The sequence below is a fragment of the Cynocephalus volans genome, chromosome 1 (assembly GCF_027409185.1).
Source record: "Cynocephalus volans isolate mCynVol1 chromosome 1, mCynVol1.pri, whole genome shotgun sequence".
In the NCBI taxonomy this organism is placed as follows: Eukaryota; Metazoa; Chordata; class Mammalia; order Dermoptera; family Cynocephalidae; genus Cynocephalus; species Cynocephalus volans.
In genome coordinates, this window is record NC_084460.1 from 168,479,116 (window position 1) to 168,498,915 (window position 19,800).

Sequence of the window (19,800 nt, forward strand, 5' to 3'; positions counted from 1 at the left end):
AGGGATCTAGATTCCTGTCACCCAAGTAATACTAGCATTACTTACATTTAAACTAGTCATGCATATTTGATTTTTTTTATTACACTCAAATTACATGAAGTAAATATAAGAAAATAATTTTTAAAAGAAAATGTGCGTAGACACACATTCATATTTGTTGGAAAACAAACTGAGATTAATGACTTAAGAACAATAAATGTACTAATTTATTAGATTGATATTAATTGTCCTAATTATAAAATATCTCAACTAAATACTTTTGTATCCCTTCTTAGAGGAATCCATCAGTATTATTATTCAACTTAAATCTCACGGCTATACTCGAGTATAGCTCGAGTTTGCCACTTGATGGCAGTCATGTTTTTGGTATCAGAAGGACAGTTTGCTTTCTTTCTGGTAAATGGGGCTTAGATGATTTTGAAATATACTCAATAATCTTAGGAAAATTAAATTTGTTATGAAGAAAATAATATTCATTAATAGAATGTATTTTGCTAGATATGTAGGCATACATTTATGCATAATTGTTAATGAAGCATAAACATTATCAAGAAAATATTTTTTAATGATTTTAGATTTCAAAATAATTTCCTGGTGGAATCCCAAAATTGCTTCATTTTTACGTAAGATCCTTTCTATCAGTGTCATTAACCGTAGGGTCAACTCACTCTTAAGCTATATTCTACTGAGACTTAGAACAATCCAGAAGTCTTCTAGCATCTTTGAAAGTAAAATAGTTTCCATATTTTGGTTCTTAGAGACCTAAAAACTTCCATGTTCCTGGTATTCCTGGGATTTTGCTGAAAATTCCTGTATCTCTACTTTTCCTGTTAGGCAGAAACACTTATTTAGGGGTTCACCCTAAAATGTAACCAATTTCATTATCTGATACTTTCTATTTTCCAGTCTCGGTTCAGTTTAAGAGGTAGTTGTCTGTGACTTCCTCCTAGATTTTTTTTTTTCTTCTAGGTTTTATTTTCTCCTTCTATTGACAGAAGAAAGAAGATGGATAAACCTTGCAAGTTTTTTGTTTGTTTCTATGTTTTGTTTTGTTTTCTTTCTCCCTCATCATCTGTATAATCCCCAAGACATTTCTCGCAGTCAGGAGGAAAGCTGACTTTCCTTACCTTTGGAACATTCCACTGCTAGCCACATTATAAAGCTCTTCCACTATTCTTCTGTTTCCCAGAAAGTTCCAATTTTACTTTCTTTTCCAGTTTACCTCATTTAAACTGGTGGTCCCTTACTAATGACCTTTCCCAGAATATGTTTTCAATTGTTTAATTTCAATAGTCAACAATACATTTTTCTTATCTTCTGAGAATCAACACAAAGCACTTTCAATTTAACATGCCATTTTCTCAATGCATAGAAATTTTAATCAAATTAACTCCTAAAATGATCGCCCTTTATAGGCTACTATAATATTTATATTGTTTAGATAAAAATCATTATCTTAAGTACTTATTACTGTCTGGACACTGATATCAAGTGTACTTAAATTTAAGGAATTTGTTTTAATGTGTATTGTGAGTACAGATGAAGTTCTGGCATCACCAACTATAGATAAAAAATAAACTGTAAAACCACAAGAAGTTATGTTAGCAGACTCTAAAGATGCTGCACTTTAGTAATAATTGTCTTTCTTTAAGAAATTAGTAATTTGGGCTGTAATACATTTTCTCTTTGGTATCTAGAAATATCAACCAAAAATAATTGTGGATTTTTTTATTTTGTAATAGAATAAAGATAACTAAATATGGTGATGATAACAAATGCCATTATAAATATAAATACCTAAAATTCTAAAATAATATATAATTTTTATATAGTATGTGAATAAAAGTGTATTTATTAGTAAATAATACTGTATTTAAGAGCACACAGGCTGCGAAGCCCAGGGTCCCTGAGGTGCTGCGGCGCCCCGCGGCCCTCACCCTGTCGCGAGGCGAGCTGGTGGCCTCGTTGCGCTGCATGCCCTTGTCGGTGCCTATTTTGACGTCATTGTGAACGTGTCGGCACAACCCGCTGCGTGGCGCGGAAAATGGCGACTGCATCTGCCTGAGCGGGGCTTCCTTTTGGCGAGTAATTTCTTGATGCACGCTCCCGCCGCGCCCGGACCGAGCAGTGCCACCGAGGCCTGGTGGAGTGAGCCAGCGTCACCTCGGCCTCATTGCACTACTGAAGCGTCCCACTGGGCTAGGTTGTGAACATGAACGCCAGCCACATGGATGGGGACGAGTTTGATGAGCAGTTGTGAATGCAAGAGTTGTACAGAGACACCAAGGATGGCAACACCCAGAATGATCCTTGTGGAGAAACCTATTTTTTTCGGGAAGCAGCTGACTGACATCCCCTATGAGTGGGACCTGGACAAGAAGGCTTGGTTCCCCAAATTACTGAAGATTTCATAGCTACATACCAGGCCAATTATGGCTTCTCTAATGATGGTGCATCTAGTTCTACTGCAAACGTACAGCACATCAATTCTAGGACTGCAGAGGAACCTCAGCAAAGAAAAACCTTTGAACCATCTGATCCCCAAAAGAGGGGAGAAAAAAGAAAGACTGAATCAGGTTGCTTTCATGTGGAAGAAGACAGAAATACAAATGTATATGTGTCTGGTTTGCCTCCAGACATTACAGTGGATGAATTTATACAACCTATGTCCAAGTTTGGCAGTATTGTGAGAGATCCTCAGACAGAAGAATTTAAGGTCAAACTTTACAAACATAATCAAGGCAACCTTAAAGGAGATGGGATTTGCTGTTATTTGAAGAGAGAATCTGTGGACCATGCATTAAAACTTTTGAATGAATATGAAATTAGAGGCTATAGATTACATGTTGAGGTGGCAAAGTTTCAGCTGAATGGGGAATATGATTCCTCAAAGAAGAAGTGCAAAGACTATAAGAAGAAGCTGTCTCTGCAACAAAAGCAGTTGGACTGGAGACCTGAGAGTAGAGCAGCGCCATCTCAGATGCGCCATAAGCAAGTTGTCATCATCAAAAATATGTTTCATCCTATGGATTTTGAGGATGATCCATTGGTACTGAACAAGATCAGAGAAGATCTTTGAATAGAGTGTTCAAAGTCTGGAAAAATTAAGAAGCTCCTTCCCTTTGATAGGCACCCAGATGTTGTGGCCTCTGTGTCCGTTAGGGGTCCAGAGGAAGCCATTATTGTATTCATACTCTTGATGGAAGGTGGTTTGGTGGCCGTCAGATCTCTGCCCAAGCGTGGGATGGGACTACAGATTACCAGGTGGAAGAGACCTCAAGAGAAAGGGAGGAAAGGCTGAGAGGTTGGGAGGCTTTTCTCAACGCTCCTGAGGCCAATAGAGGCCTTCAGAGTTTCATTTCTGTCTGTCTAGAAGGGAAGGGCCTTCTAGAATAGGCATTTTTCAGAGCAACCTAGCATATCTAAAACGAACACTCAAGAAGCTGCAACCGGAATGGCATTTGAAGAACCTATAGATGAGAAGAAGTTTGAAAAGGCACAAGATGGGGGAGATTTTGAAGAAGATGCTTCTGAAAAAGGTGCTAAAGAAAGTGGTCTCCAAAAAGAGGCTGAAGAAGGCTGCCCCAAAAAAGCGTCTGAAGAGAGCAGTCCTAAAAAGGAGTCAAAATAGAATGGCCCAGAAAGAGAGTCTAAAAAGAAAAGAGTCAAATACGATTATGAAGAGAATGGCCTCTCCAGAGAGTCTGAAGAGGACGACTCAGAGAGAGAATCTGGTGAAGACTGCTCTGGAAATCAGTCAGAAGAAGGCTCTAAAAAGGAATAGAAGAGAAGGCTCTTGGACAAGATAGTGACGACAATGGCTCCAAAAAGGAGTCTCATGGAAACATTCTTGACAAAAAGTTCCAAGAAAATGACTCTGAAAACTCAGAATTTAAAGATGATGGCTCTGAGAGAGTGTTAGATGAGGAAGGCCCAGAGAGAGAATGTGGCAAAGACCCCAAAGAGAAGGAAGAAGAGGAAGATAACTACGAGGAAGTGTTTGACAATGAGTTCCATGAAAAAGAGGACAAAGATGCAGATGAGAAAGGGCCTGGAAGTAAGAAGAGGCTGCAGAGGGAAAGGGAGATGAAGATGTAGATGAAAAGCTGTTTGAAGATGACGATTCCAACGAGAAGTGGTTTGACGATTCCCATGAAACGGGGACCAGGGATGGTTTGGGGAATGCAAAGGAAGAGGGGCCCCTGTCCACAGGCACAGCTCTGTCCTTAGTAGTGATGATGATGAGGATATTTAATCCCTTTAACTCACACTTTAGGGAGTCCCCCATCTACATTTGTCTGTGCTTCAGTGTAATTACTACTAGTGTTACACGAACATGTGCATAGTGGTAGGATGCCAGCAGATTAATGCATTTTAGTGTTTTCATTGTCACCTGTGCCTATTGGTTTTAAATATGTGTTCATTGGCTGTTCAGTTAAAACTTCATAGTTACACTCAAGTAAATTGGATACTTATCCTTTTGTCAGATTTGTTAAATGCATGCAGAATAATATTTTTTAAAGTATTCTGATTGAAGTTTGTGATATTCAAAAATAAAAACAAGTTGATAATATGCAGAAAAAAAGAGCAAACATAGGTTCACAATTTTTACATACATGAATAATTAATTGACATATACTCCATATACATTTTTGGCATAAAGAAAAGAGAGTATTTAAAAAACTCATAGAAGTATTACTAATATTAGCCTACATCAACATATTAATCTTGGATTGCTGCTTGAATAAAATGTATATTGGCTATTCCTGCAGTAATTTATCTGTTCATTTATTAACAATCTAATACGTATCAGAGCAGCACCTTGCCCTGGAGGTACCATAATTAGTGCAGGAGTAAGATAGGACCCCTGCCGTCATGAAACTTGCAGTCTATCAGGGAAGGCAAGCAATAAAAAAATGGGTAAATATGTACAATGCTAGGAAAAATGCAGGATACTATGTGAGCATATAATAGAAGCATCTAACTTAGTTTGAAGATAAGATCAGAAAGACTCCCTATGACAAAAGATATTATATATGCACTTACCTATCTTTGAAATGGAAATATGCATATGAAAGCAATTTAAATTAACATAGAATCTGAATGAACTCATTTTCCTGGAAAGTGCTAAAGTATTGATTTATTTTCCCCTTCAAATTTCTGTGTTAAAATGTAGTGTGAAATAAGATGGTGATTTGCAATTTTATAACTTTGTTTAGTGATGGCATTTCTCATTTGCACATTATTCGTGATGTGAATCATATGTGCACTTGTTTTCTCAGCATTAATGACCTCTTAACCCAAACCTTCCCTAAGAGTTAATGAATGTCTGGAGTAGTAGGAGCTTTTAAGCAGAGTGGAGGTCCCTTGATCCATATGATCATTACCTTACAGGAAATGCCTGACCATCAGGTCATTATGGCTTTTACTGTGCTGAGAATTTAAAAGAGAGATGAATAAATTGTTCAGTAGATTTTTTTCCAATTCAAATAGATATTTAGTTATAAGCAAATTGCAGCTGAGGGGATTTTAATTCCATCTTTTACTTTTATAGTGTCTACATTCATGATGACATAATGTCTTGTATAATATTTTCCAATTTTAAAAGTAAAGCATCATACCAAAATAATTTTCAAGTAATTTTGACATATCTATCTAGGAAGTCAAATTAGCACATCAAATTTAATTATTCAAACACTTATAGTCTTATAGAATCTTATGGAAGATATATAGGCCAAAAAAAAAAAAAAAAAATGGAAGGGGAAATTCAACATGATTTTTAACACACTTTGGTAGTAAAGAAAAAAATGAGCTTTATCTTTTTGGGGTTCTTTTTTACCAATTTATTTATTTTTATAATTTAATGAAATATGATGCCATATTTTATATTTTAGCTTTGGGCAAGTAAGAAGTGCTTGGAATTAGAACATTTTAAGAACTTTACAATAAATTTCATGTGTAGCTGTATTTATTTTTTCTTTGAATAGTATCAAAATCATTTACTATATTCAATATACAAACTAACTTGACAAGCATTGAAAAAAAGTACATCAGTAAATGGACCTAATCCACTTCATTATTTCTATTTATTCTATTAAATTAAATTCATTAATCTTAAAACTCCGCAGAAATATCTAAAATTGTATACTGAAAATGCTGCAGGTACAAGTAGTCAATCTACTCCCAAATCAGTTAGGACCCTCTGCAAGGAATGTACAAAAAATTGAAATAAAACTGTTTTACATAATGAACAGAATTAATTGACTCACGTAACTTAAAAGAATATAGGTTGTAGATGCAGCTTTATCTAATAGCTCAAACTCAACAGAAAATGTAGCCCTCCCTCTGCCCACAATTGTTTGTTTAGATAATTCCTACTCTGCAATCAGATCTCAGCACAGAGATCAATACCACTGAAGATCAGTCCTCAACCCCTATCTTTACTGGACTAGATCAAGTCTCCTTATAATATGTCCTCATAAAACCATCTATTAAGTCTTTACTGTATTTATTACGAGTTGTGGTGGTTGTGGTGGTGGTAGTGGTAATAGTAGTAGTAGTAGTAATATAATTATTCTTAAGGTTTGTAATTAATTATGTCTTGCCTGGCATATCATAGGCATATAATCTCCACTTACTGCATTACTGAATGCTTGAATGAAGTAAAACATCCATTAACATTCTTAGCACATGGAATGACTACGGAAATAAATATCCTAAATGTACTTTCTTTTGGCCTTTGTTCGATGTTTGTCATTGCATTTCTCTCTGATGAAATTCTACTTGCTGTTATACTTCCCTAATCATCAAAGCAAAAAGAAAAATGTCTGCCTTGTCTTGGAAACCCTATATTATCTCTTTTGGCATTTGATTATAATCATAAACATAGTGTGGGAGTTTCTATTAAATTTTAAAGTTTGAAGAGCAAAAATTATGTCTTTGTCTTTGAATTCTTCATTGATATCAGAGCTATCAATAAATATTTTTAAGTCAATAAATCAAGAGAAAAATATGCTGCTTCTCTTATTTGGAGACTTGAAGATTTGACCTGTTTTACAACTATCAGTGTTTTCTTGCTGAAGTGAAAGGGATTTGTGTTGTGATTTGTGCAGTTAGTGGTCTACAAATTGTATTTAATCAAATTGTTGCAAATTAAACACTAAAAGTCTACCTGCTTTCAAAAGAATTATCCCCTAATAAATAATAAATACATTTTTTGTTCCATAATGGTCTCTAATATCCATTTGTAAGTAAATTAAGATAAATTCAATTCTTTTTGATGCTGCCTAATATTTCATGTACATGCAGTTACTTATTAGGCAACTTTATAGGTTCCCTTTTCTGTGAGATAGAATCACAATGAAATCAATAGCTATATAAGATCTAAAAAATGAAGGTTTATCTACATAATATATATGCAACATAGATACTAAATCAAATTAGATCTAAAATGAAAGTGATTCTTTATGTTCTCAACCTTGGTCCTTCAAAAATATTATATCAGAGATTTTTAATATCTAAGGAGTATACATACCCATAATAGGTGAAAATATTTATTTTAATAAATACGAGAAAACTTTTTAAAACAATATGTGTTGCACTCTTTGTCACCTCTCTCCCCCTGGGTGACAGAGACACAAAGGATTACTCAAAGCCCATTTCTTCTGAGTAGTGAGAAACCCCGAAAGGGTTAATTTCCTGGAACCCTCAAGACAGAGGTATTCCTCCTCTGGAAATTAACCCCGAACTGAAGTTCTGTCTCAGTATTTATTCTCCAGGCCAGAAAGTTACAGAAAAAGAACATAGGTGGAATTATGGCTAAGTACAGTTTAACAATAAAGGCTGATAACATTAGTGAAATAACAAAGTGACATTCCAAAATGCAATTTGCGAAAGGTTGAGTCAATCCACCAACAAAAGCTTGTTCTTAGAAAATACTGCCTTTTCCTGCAGCAGTTTCCTCTGTATGTTTACATAACAATAAAGTAACTTTAGGTTAACCTGCTCCAAGGACATTTGTCCTTGAGCAAACAATTTTGCTGTGCTACAATTCTTTATCTACAATGGAGACTTTAGCCTGGGGAAAGGTTCCTGTCTTTTGAAAGCTTAACATTTTTATATATAATTTTTAAAAATTAGGTTATACCTGAAACTACAGGGCTTTGGAAACTAGGCCTTGTGAAATAGATACATTTGCTTTATAAATGTTAGTATACTCCACAAATATGTATCTTTTTTTATATTTATACTTATTAGTTTTACCTTCATTCTTGAACCTTGGTCATTTCTTTATGATTAATATGCGAGTACAGTGCTCTGATAAATTAATTATTGATATAAACTATTGAATGATAATAGCTTTTTACTTTTCTAGGCATTTTCATAAGAAAATCTATTAGTTAGTAGGCTTTAAATTTAAGCTTTTGACACCGTAGTATTTATAAAACTCTTCATTCAGCATTATTGTCATCCACAGCATATCAGAAGACATATCAGTAAACTTGCAGAATAATACCAAATTGTCAGGTTCAAGCAATATCTGCAGAGGTGACTCTGTGTGTACGTGTGCACATGTGCACATTTCACAAACAAAATTTGTGCTCTTTATGTTTTCCCTATTACCCACTATGTCACTAAGAACAGCAGAATCTGTAACCTAGGCACTTCGGCAGAGTTGGAGGTTTTGGCTAGAAAACTAGAGTTATGTAGACAATCCTATTTTAGTATAATTTCTATATAATATTTGGGCATGTTCCATGCTTTTGTCTTTTTTTTTCCTTAAAGCTAAACCTGTTAACCTTAGAATTCTGCTCATTATTTATATTTCCATTCTTGCTTTCCAGATCATTAATTACTCATTGATATTTAATCCTATTTCTGTAGGTACGTGGTTGATATTTTCGAGAGAATGAGCAGAAAGAATACAGCTGTAATGGGCATGACTACCTAATTCCATAATCCTTTCATTAGTCAGGCATCCCATTTAGTAGCGTATTTAATCCTGCAGAGAGCCTCAGGAGATCAGCTCATATTGTCTTTGTGGTTGTGAATTTTTTAAGGTTTTGTATCATTATGTCTTCTGAAGAAAAGTTCTAACTATTTTTTATAATTGGCTATTGAAGTAGGTAAGATGGAATGTAAAACTCTTGGCATTTGTAAATATTTCATAGCAAATGATGGTATAATTATGAGCATTGTGACTACTATTTTCTCTCTTGGCCATTTTAACTGAGGAAAATTTTTCATTTCTGTATGAATTAGAATTCTGATTTTCTAACCTCTGACGAAGTCTCCTTCAAAAAAATATTTTAGATTACTTTACAGCCTCAAGGTTATGTTTAAATAAAGGCCATTTTCCCCAATTAAGAATGCCTATTTCATATTCTTTCCCCTCATGAAAACATATGTTCTATTAGAATGTTGAAGGTTTACTGTTTTTCAAATTAGAGACTTGTCTTTTAGGAAGTTTTAATTAAAGATAAGTTTAATTTGACATACAGTTGTATTTTCTAATGTAGAGCATTAATGCAAAAAAAATAGTTAAACTTCATTCTTCAAATCATGCAATATAGTTATGGTTTCAGTGGAGTTTCTTAAACAATATTCATATTTAGTGTTGCTTAGAAGTGTTAGACATTATCAAATGCTGATTTGCACATACTAAAAAAAAACAAGATAGGACCTTAGAAGTACCTTTCTTTCCTTTGTTATATTTTTACCCAATACATTGTAATCATTAAATCCTTAACTGAAACTCCCATTATCATGATATGTATACAAAATGGTTATCATTTACCTTCATTTGCTATAGAGGTTTGCTGTAGAATTGATCACTAGAACAAGAATCAGAAAATTATTTTGATTGGCTTCTTTTTCTTCTCTTAAATTAATGCATAAAGTTTTTTATTCTCAGTATTTTTCTGAAAGCATTCATTGGAAGTTTGGCAGACTGCATTACTCGACCTTTTAACTATGGAGTAGAATATATATTTTTTAATATAAAATAATAGAAGACCAAAATATTATTATATATAAAGCTAAGAAAGCAAATCAAGGTGAAAGCATAAACATGTTTATAATCATGAACATGTTTAATTTTGAGTGGTAAATTTAATTTTGAAAGTAAGTTTCTGTTCTTAATTAAATAGAATGGAGTGTTTCAATATTAGTTTTCCTCTTAACACAAGCATTTGTCAAATCAGGCATACATCAAAGCACTTTTCATGAAGGTTAAACATATAACAATGGAATATTTGGTCATTTTGATAAAAACATTTAGGGTGATATTCTTTCTTGTAAAAAGTTGTAATAAGATGGCCATTTTCTGTCAGCATAATCAACTGAAAGTTCAGAGAGTAGTTTACCTCAAATTCCTAGAGTTGCAAAGTGGCATCTCTTCAAATATGTATTAAAATACTGGTAAAGGCTTTAATCGTGTGGCATAATTGTCTCAGAGCAATTCCCCCTCGGTGAGTCATTACAGCAGATAATGGAAGCATTTGTAATCTCTAGATACAATTGGACTAAATGAAATTAGATTCCCAATTTCCTTCACATGAGAATATTTCATACTGTTGTCAGTATTTATTGAGCAATAAACGGGGGAGTTGACATTGTACAAAAGAGAAAAATACACAGAGCTTTCTCATCTTTTTTAGCTTTGCCTCTAGAATGTTTATTCTTTAAATTAAACATTTATGCAAACTGTAATTCAGATGTCGGGCAAGACCAATGCTAGAAGGATTGGCTGGGAATTTTTCCCTGAGACATTTGCAACCCATATTAGAAAAATAAAGATGTTTCCATGTGGAAAGAGAGAGAGTTCCTGCCACTGCAGCCATCTTCAGGCGATGCCCATCCAAGGAGACATCTGGAGCAGAAATTTTTAGCAAGGAAAAAATGTGGTTGATGAAGGAAACAATAGGCAAGCAGTATGTTGCCCGTAATCTCTATGTAAGGTATGGCTCTTCACAAGTAGCAAGTGTTCATAAAATTGTCTCCATTTAAAGATAGTATTAGATATTCCCCATAATGGTTCAATATTAGGTGACAATAGAAAATTGAAAGGCTTGCTATTTTAAAACATTGAATTTGAACGCGTCATATTGATCATCTAGTTTTTAAACCCTCTTTGAGAATTTTTGGTGATGTGTTCATGGTCACAAAATTAGTAGCTATGAATAAAATTTAGATACTGATTTCTAAATAGTGAGGTTTGTTTGTTTGTTTGTTTGTTTCTCTACTGTAAAAGCACATTTTCTCCTTAATTGGTCTTTTAAAAGACTAATTATAAAGACTATACTTGCAGGACATTTTAGACTTAAAATGAAAATATCTTAATATGTAAAAATATGTAACTTAATTGAAATGTCCATGGAATAAATAGCATGTTAAAAATTAAGGTCAGAGATACTTTTAAATCCTGTGTATGTGTGTATGTATATACATATACATTCATATATAACCCCTCCACACACATATGTATGCCAATTATAATAAGTAATCTCTCTCAAGTAATTTTTTTCTTCCGAACAGCAGTTGCCTTAGGAAAATCTCTCTCTGTCTCTGTCTTGTGCACTGATGCACACACATACACACAAAACTACACAATGTTACCATCTCGTACCTTCTGTTTCTTCCAGAAGAAGCTGTGTTTGAGTTAAATATATATTTTTGTGTTGTAAAATGCCTCTACTGAAGAAGTGTTAACAGGATGATTAAAATTAAAACTGTCTTGAAAGGGATTATGTCAAGTGCCCAACTGATTTCTTTTAGCCATGTATGGATTGCTAACTATTCCCATTCATGGTGGCATACATTGTTATATGCAAAAAGATACCTAAATAGTGATATCTAAAAACATAAATGTTTTCTCCAAAAATTTTATGGAGTTTTAACTGCTAAAATAACTTTAACACGCAAAATGTATCAGACTAATTTGCTAAAATATTAAAAAAGCAAAAAGCTCCAATTCTGCATAAATTCTTTCCCAAAAGAAAATTGTTTCTTGTACAAGACTATTGAATATCCAGTCATTGGTAAGGCTACTTTAGTTTTTCAGTTCTCTATCTGAGAGTCAGATTGGTGTGGTGGAAAGTTCACTTAACATGAATTTCAGTTCTGGTTCTACCCGAATTGTCTCCTAGAATACTCCCTGTTTTTTTTTTTTTTTTTTGGTGACAATTTAATCTTTTGAAAAATTGCAATATTTATAATGCTTTATACATGTATATTTTTATATGTACCATTTCATATTTTTCACACATCAGTCCAGTAAGCTATTCTGAAAATCCCCATATCCCTTAAAATGAAACTGTGATCCAGTAAAGCATTATGATTTGTTAAGGCTTTATAGTTAATTTGGGCAGATTATCTATCTTCAATGTTTTAATTCTCATGTGAATAAATAAGGATAATTAAGAATAATTATATTTACCTCACCTGGTTATGAGAATTAATTGATATAATATTTATAAAATGCTTCAAACATTCCTTGGCACAAATAAGTTCCAAATAAATGTCACAATTTTTACTGTTATTGTTACAAACAGCATCACTATTATCATTATCATGATACAGTCAAAATTGCTAGGACCACATCTCTTATATGACTATATTATTGTGATTTTATGAAAACAACTCTACAAACGATTTCAAAGTATTTTGAAAACCGTAATTTTCCACATTTGTAAAATATAACTAAAAAATTCAAAATACACTGAATGTCCCCAATACATTCAGTTAAATAAAAAGTCATCTGACTGTAGAATGTCAGAAAAACATCAATGACAGCAACAAAAATGGCTTTTTAAAAGTATTTTGTACTTTTGGAAATGATTTCTGCTAACCTAAAAAAAAGTATAGGTTTCTGATGATTTTCTGTGAGAAAAAAACCTTATGTATACCACTCTAAATTATCATAAAAATATTGTATAGTGTTTCTATGAGCTGATTCTATCTATTAAACTTCTAGATTTTAAGAAGTATATAGCATATAGCTGTTATTTTCCCTCTTTTATACATTATGGAACCAAATACATACACACTCATTAATTTGGCCAAGCTCACTGCAAGTATGTGGTGGGTTCAAGCTGTAACCAGATTTATTCAGTACAAATCACATTTGCTTCACCCCACTGCGATAGGGCAGATGGTAAAGAGGGGTCTGATGGCAAGCTCTCTGGGAAATCTTGCCAACTCCAATCATGTGAACCACTTGCCAGATTGTAAAGCGTTTATTCCAGGTAATTTGAAGAACTGAAACCAAGACTCTCATTTATTTATTTTTAACATAATCTGTTTTGATACAAAATGTTGCATATTTCTGAGTACCTTACTGGACAATTTGTAATCAATAACATTTGGTCCTTAGGGTTCAAAGTCTATCTTCATTATTTGGTTAGCTTCTATACTACATGATGATGCAAGGCTGAGGAAAAGATACTGCTAATTGTCAAATAAACTCTACCTAGAAATCTAGGTTGAGAGCTTGCATGCTAATATCAAATAAGGATTCAGAAACTAGTGAAGTAATGGATTTCAGAAAAAGACATTACAAATAAACTTATTTATCCAGTCAGCCAGCCATTACACTATAATTGTTGACCACCCTTTAAATTCTTGGAACTGATTTAGGTGGTAAGAATACAAGGATAATCCATACTTGAAAAATATTTTAATTTATTCTTTAGCTTGGACTTTGTGTGAGCCTCTGGTCCTAGCATTTGTATGCATGATGTTCCTTAAGAAAGACATGTGATTGCAAAGGTATAATTTTATTTCATCAACAAATCCAAGTGTGGGAGACTCTTCAATAATCACTGGTGTCCAATAATAATTCATTGCAGTTGCAAAAAAATATTAGCAGTCCATATCCAACTTTATGCAGTCCAGGTAAAACAATCAACCTCCATATGCAATGAAAGGGATTAGTCTGGTCCCTAGTAATATCTATGGCATTCTAATAATTGAAAATTTTATTATTTCTGCCCTCATGCTAGTCTACCCTAACCCAGTCTACACTACATTATTGAAAATTTGGTTTCACCTTGGGCCTAGGAAGGGTCATGGACATATACTAAGGAGGCAATTGCAACAGTGCTTTCTTGTCCCTGGTGGTGGTTATAACCAGGGACTATGTTTGAGGGCAAACTTTTCAGTGAAACTGTATTTTGGGAAAGAGGCAAATTGCTCAGGAAGCCTGGAACCCTGAGAATCTTTGGCCTAATCATCACAGCCTGGGTTAGGACAGACACATCTCAGACTCTGCCAAGTAAGTTGTGCCACATTCATTCAACAAATATTTAGGGGATATGGTTTTATTCTTGATTCGGTTGCTGTGATGTATCACACATTTATTGATTTGCATATGTTGAACCATCCTTTCATCCCTGGGGATGGATCCCACTTGACTGTGATCTATAATCTTTTTGATGCACTGCTGTATTCTGTTTGCTAATATTTTGTCGAAGATTTTTGTATCTATGTTCATCAAGGACATTGGTCTGTAGTTTTTGTTGTTATTGTTGTTGTTGTATCTTTGTCTGATTTTGGTAGCAAGGTGATGCTGGCCTCATAGAATGAGTTTGGAAGAATGGCCTCCATTTCAACTTTTTGGAAAAGTTTGAAAAGAATTGGTCTCAACTCCTCTTTAAAGGTTTGGTAGAATTCAGCAGTGAAGCCATCTAGTTCTGGGCTTTTCTTTGTTGGAAGATTTCTGATTATTGTTTTGATCTCGTTGCTCATTATTGGTCTGTTCAGTTTTTCTATTTCTTCTTGGTTCAGGCTCAGTAGTTTCTTTTTTTATTTTATTATTTTATTTTTCTTTTTATGATGAGTATGCATGAGATAAAAAGCTAATTGTCACCCCTCATGCCCATGATGTGAGGGCAAGATTCATACTGGGAGCATAACCATTACCAGAAATTACTTTTGAACCCCATGTTCCCCGTCCAATTACCCCCAACTCCCCTCTCCCTCCCCCTTTCCCCCCACTCCACTTTGTAGCCCTAGGAATGTTCCCTCCCTCTGTAAGACCAATGCCACTACTGTGGTCTTTCTTTCCTTCTTTCTTTCTCTCTTAGCTAACACATATGAGTGAGCACATGTGATATTTAACCCCCTGTGCTTTGCTTATTTCACTCAACATAAGTTTCTCCAGGTTCTGTGTGTCCAGAAGTTTATCCATTTCCTCCAGGTTTTCAAATTTTGTGGCATATAGTTATTCATAGTAGCCTCTAATGATTCTTTGTATTTCTGCTTATCAGTTGTGATGTCTCCTTTTTCACTTCTGCTTTTTGTTATTTGGGTCTTCTCTTCTTTTTTTCAGTTAGTCTGAGTAATGTTTTGTCTATTTTGTTTATCTTCTCAAAAATACAGCTTTTTGTTTCATTGATCTTTTGTATTATATTTTTGGCCTCTGTCATTTAGTTCTGCAGTGATTTTAATTATTTCTTTCCTTCCACGAATTTTGGGATTGGATTATTCTCATTTTTCCAATTCTTTGAGGTACAATATCCGGTCGTTTATTTGAAGTTATTCTGCTGTTTTGATGAAAACATTTATTGCTATGAGCTTTCCTCTTAGTACTGCTTTTGCAGTATCCCACAGGTTTTGGTATGGTGTGCTGTTATTATCATTAGTTTCAAGACATTTTTTGATTTCCTGTGTGATTTCTTTTTTTACTCATAGGTCATTCAGAGGGATATTTAATTTCCATGTATTTGTATGGTTTACAAAGTTTGATTTGTTATTGATTTATAGTTTTAATTAATTGTGGTCTGAGAAGATGCCTGGGATGATTTCTTTTTTTTTTTTTTGAATTTATTGAGACTTGATTTGTGACTTAATATGTTTCATGTGCTGATGAGAAGAATGTACATTCTTTAGTATCAGAAGTAGTTGCCAGAACAATTAGACAAGAGAAAAAATAAAGGCCATCCAAATAGGAAAAGATGAAGTGAAATTGTCCTTGTTTGCAGATGACATGATCCTATGTATAGAAAATGCAAGAGATTGTACCAAATAACTCTTAGAGCTAATAAACAAATTTGGTAATGTTGCAGGATACAAAATCAATATACAAAAATCAGTAGCTTTTTTTATACTCCAAAACCAAACTAGAAGGAAAAGAAATCAAAGAAGCAAACCTATTTACAATGGTCACACACACACACACACACACACACACACACAAAACCCCATAAAATATCTAGGAATCTATTTAACTAAAGAAATAAAAGATCTCTACAATTAGAACTACAAATCACTGCCAAAGGATGTTAAAGAGGACATCAGAGATGGAAAAACATTCCTTGTTCATGGATTGGAAGAATCAATGTAGTGAAAATGTCCATAATACTCGAAGCTGTCTACAGATTCAGTGCAATCCCCATCAAAATACCAATGACATTCTTCACAGCAATAGAAAAAAGCAATCCTGACATTCATATGGAAAAGCAAAAGACCCCAAATAGACAAAGCAATCCTGAGGAAAAAAAAAAAAGTGAGAATCATTACACTTCCTGACTTCAAATTATATTACAAAGCTATAGTAACCCAAACAGCATGGTACATAAAAAAACAGATATTTGGACCAATGTAACAGAGTAGAGAACCCAGATATTAACCCACACATTTATAGCCACCCAATCTTTGACAAGAGCACCAAGAACATATAATGGGGAAAGGAGAGCCTCTTCAATAAATGGTGCTGGGAAAACTGGATATCCATATGTAGAAGAAACTAGATCCATAGCCCTCATCATATACCAAAACCAACCCAAAATGGATTAAAGACATAAATATAATACCTAAAACTTTAAAACTTCTTGTAGAAAACATAGAGGAAACACTCTAGGATTTAGGACTGGGCAAAGACTTTATGAATAAAACCCCAAAAGCACAGACAACAGAAGAAAAAATAAATAAATGGGATTATATCAAACTAAAAATCTTCTGCACAATAAAGGAAACAATCAACAAAGTGAAAATACAACCTACAGAATGGAAGAAAATATTTGCCAACTATGGATCCAACAAGGGATTAATAACCAGAATATACAAAGAACTGAACTTTGCATTAAAACCCAATCCAATTAAAAAATGGGTAAAGGTGCCAGATTGACATCTCTCAAAGAAGGATATATAAATGGCCAACAGGTATATGAAAAAACGCTTGACATCACTAATCATCAGGGAAATGAATATCAAAACCACTTTGAGATATCATCTCACCCCAGTTAGACTGGATATTATCAAAAAGACAGAGGAAAACAAATGCTGTTGAGGATATGGAGAAAGGGAAACTCTTCTGCACTGTTGGTGGGATTGTAAATTAGTACAGCCATTATGGAGAACAGTATGGAGGTTCCTTAAACAACTACAGGTAGAACTAGCATATGATCCAGCAATCCCACTACTTACTGGGTATATATCCAAAGGAATGGAAGTCATGTCGAAGAGATAACTGCACTCCGATGTTCATTGCAGCTCTATTTAGAATAGCCAGGCTGTGGAACCAACCTAAATGTCCATAGATGGATGACTGGATAGGGTAAAAGTGGTGTATATACACAATGGAATACTACTCAGCCATAGAAAAAGAATGAAATTCTGCCATTTTCAGCAACATGTATGAACCTGGAGAAAATTATGTCAAGGGAAACAACCCAGGCACAAAAAAAAAAAAAAAAAAAAAAAAAAAAAAAAAAAAAAAAAAATATCACATGTCCTCGTAAGTGGGAGCTGAATTTATAACTAAATAAAAAATAAAGCAAGATAGAGAGAGAGATAAAGAAAAAAAACAATCACAATAATACGTTGAACTTTTAGAAGGAGAGGACAAGACTGTGGTTCCTAGAGGTGGAGTGGGGAGGGGGAGTGGGAGGAGGAGGGGGGTTAATAAGAAATTAATGAGAAATTGGTTAATGGACACAAAGAAAGATTATGTATTGTAATGATGAATAAGCTAACTATCCTGATTTAACCATCACACATTGTGAACCACTATTGATCGTCAACTTTGTTCTTCACAAATATGTATAATCAACTATGCTTTAATAAAAAATAAACTGGCAAAAAACCAAAACAAATATTTAGGGGAACCTACAAAATGTGAGGTATTATTGTAGGCAGTTATATTGCCTCTTTGAAGAAAACAAGATCCCTGCCCTTGTTAAATTTACATTCTAACAAATGGGAGAGAAACATGAGAAATAAGTAGATTATATAGTATATTAGAAAGTGGTTAGCACTGTGGGAAAAAAAAAAAATAGAAAAAAACATAGAGCATTCTTCAAAACACTGAGCCTGTTTACACTCAAACACTTCCAAAAGGCATTCTATCACATGAACCGAAGCACTATCAACTGACTGATATAGTATAATGTTAGCAGCAGATTACTCTTTCCTGGCTGTGGCGCTAGAGATGCAGAAGTAAGCAGAGACGGCTTAGAGGGTTCATAGAATGTTGAAGCCCTGCTTTATTAAAACAGCCGGACTTAGGTTCTGGGAGGCAATCTTTATCCACATGCAACATGAAGAACACACTTTAGTTTCTTCAATACATTGGACATACTTCACAGGCAAGTCTGGAAGCTACACATGAGTGATTACATGTTCCAGTACAGGGACAACTTAGAAACCGGTACTAAGTCCAACATCAGTCCCAGAAGACATAAAGGGCTATTACAACCCCAACCTTCAAATGACCATAGGGTACCACCACTTAAGCTGTGTCGTTCCCAGATTGTCAGTATCATTCTGATACCTTGGCATTTATTCTATCCAAGATATCACTTAGAACCAAATTTGTTTTGATGCAAATGATTTTTGAAAATTCCTGGTATTACACACACACACACACACACACACACACACACACACACACACACACACACACATATAAAGGTACTTCAAAAATTTCATGGAAAGATTTACATTATCTTGCAATTCTATTTCCACCAACTTTTTGAAGTATCCTTGTGTGTGTGCATGCATGTGTATATACATACACACTAACTATTGACAAACGATAGAGTGAGGGAATAACACTTATTATGTTATTGTTGGGAATAATATCTGGTTCTCCTTACATCAAATATAGGAAAACAACCTTGCCACAAATGGAGTACCTAGGATCCTGAGTCATGTAAACTTGCTTAGGTGGTCTCCATACAGCTACACACACTTTATGCATATGTATGCTGCATTAGAAGAATCCTGCTTCATGCAAGCTTTTTTTCTACACATTGACTGGGCAAGTAAAGAGGTGAAGTAATTTGCACAGTAAATAGGGCCAACTTCAGCAATTATCATGATAAGAAGGGTATGGTCCAGATGACTGGGTATGGTCCGGTCTTTAAAGCACACCTCTTTTCAAAAGAATGCTCCAGAGGAGGGAACCTGAGGAAAAGAGTGTGTCAATTAGTTAACTTGCCATTTTCTAATCACCCACAAACATGACTCCTCACCAGTAGAGTCAAGCTACAAATCACAGCTTCTATTATAGGCAGTTGGTCTAGATTTCTGAGTCAGGGTTATGAGTAATTAAGGGCTTAGGCTTTGGCATCAAACCTTGTAGGATGTCCTGGGTATGCCACCTAATAGCTGTGTGACTTCGTTTGGCTTTGTTTATCTCTCACAGCTTCAGATGCTTCACTTCCGAAGTGGTAGATGTATAGCACTTGTGCCATAGATTCTTTCTGAGAAGTAAAAGAAATAATAATGTAATGAGCTTAGTGCAATATTTGATAAAAAGTTTAGGGCAAACAAAAATATGAGACAGGCAAAAATAAAATA

At 34.3% G+C, this 19,800-nt stretch overlaps 1 protein-coding gene and 1 pseudogene across 1 annotated transcript in view; both read left to right on the forward strand.

The window, feature by feature from the left end:
• The first annotated feature begins 2,209 nt into the window (after positions 1-2,209).
• On the forward strand, positions 2,210-4,255 carry LOC134363294 (17S U2 SnRNP complex component HTATSF1-like; annotated as a pseudogene).
• Positions 4,256-13,150: 8,895 nt separating this feature from the next.
• The window catches only part of NCAM2 (neural cell adhesion molecule 2), a 254,884-nt gene continuing 248,234 nt past the window's right edge, over positions 13,151-19,800 (forward strand). Inside the window, 1 exon segment of the mRNA XM_063079012.1 lies at positions 13,151-13,244. Coding sequence (XP_062935082.1) covers positions 13,151-13,244 — 94 coding nt within the window.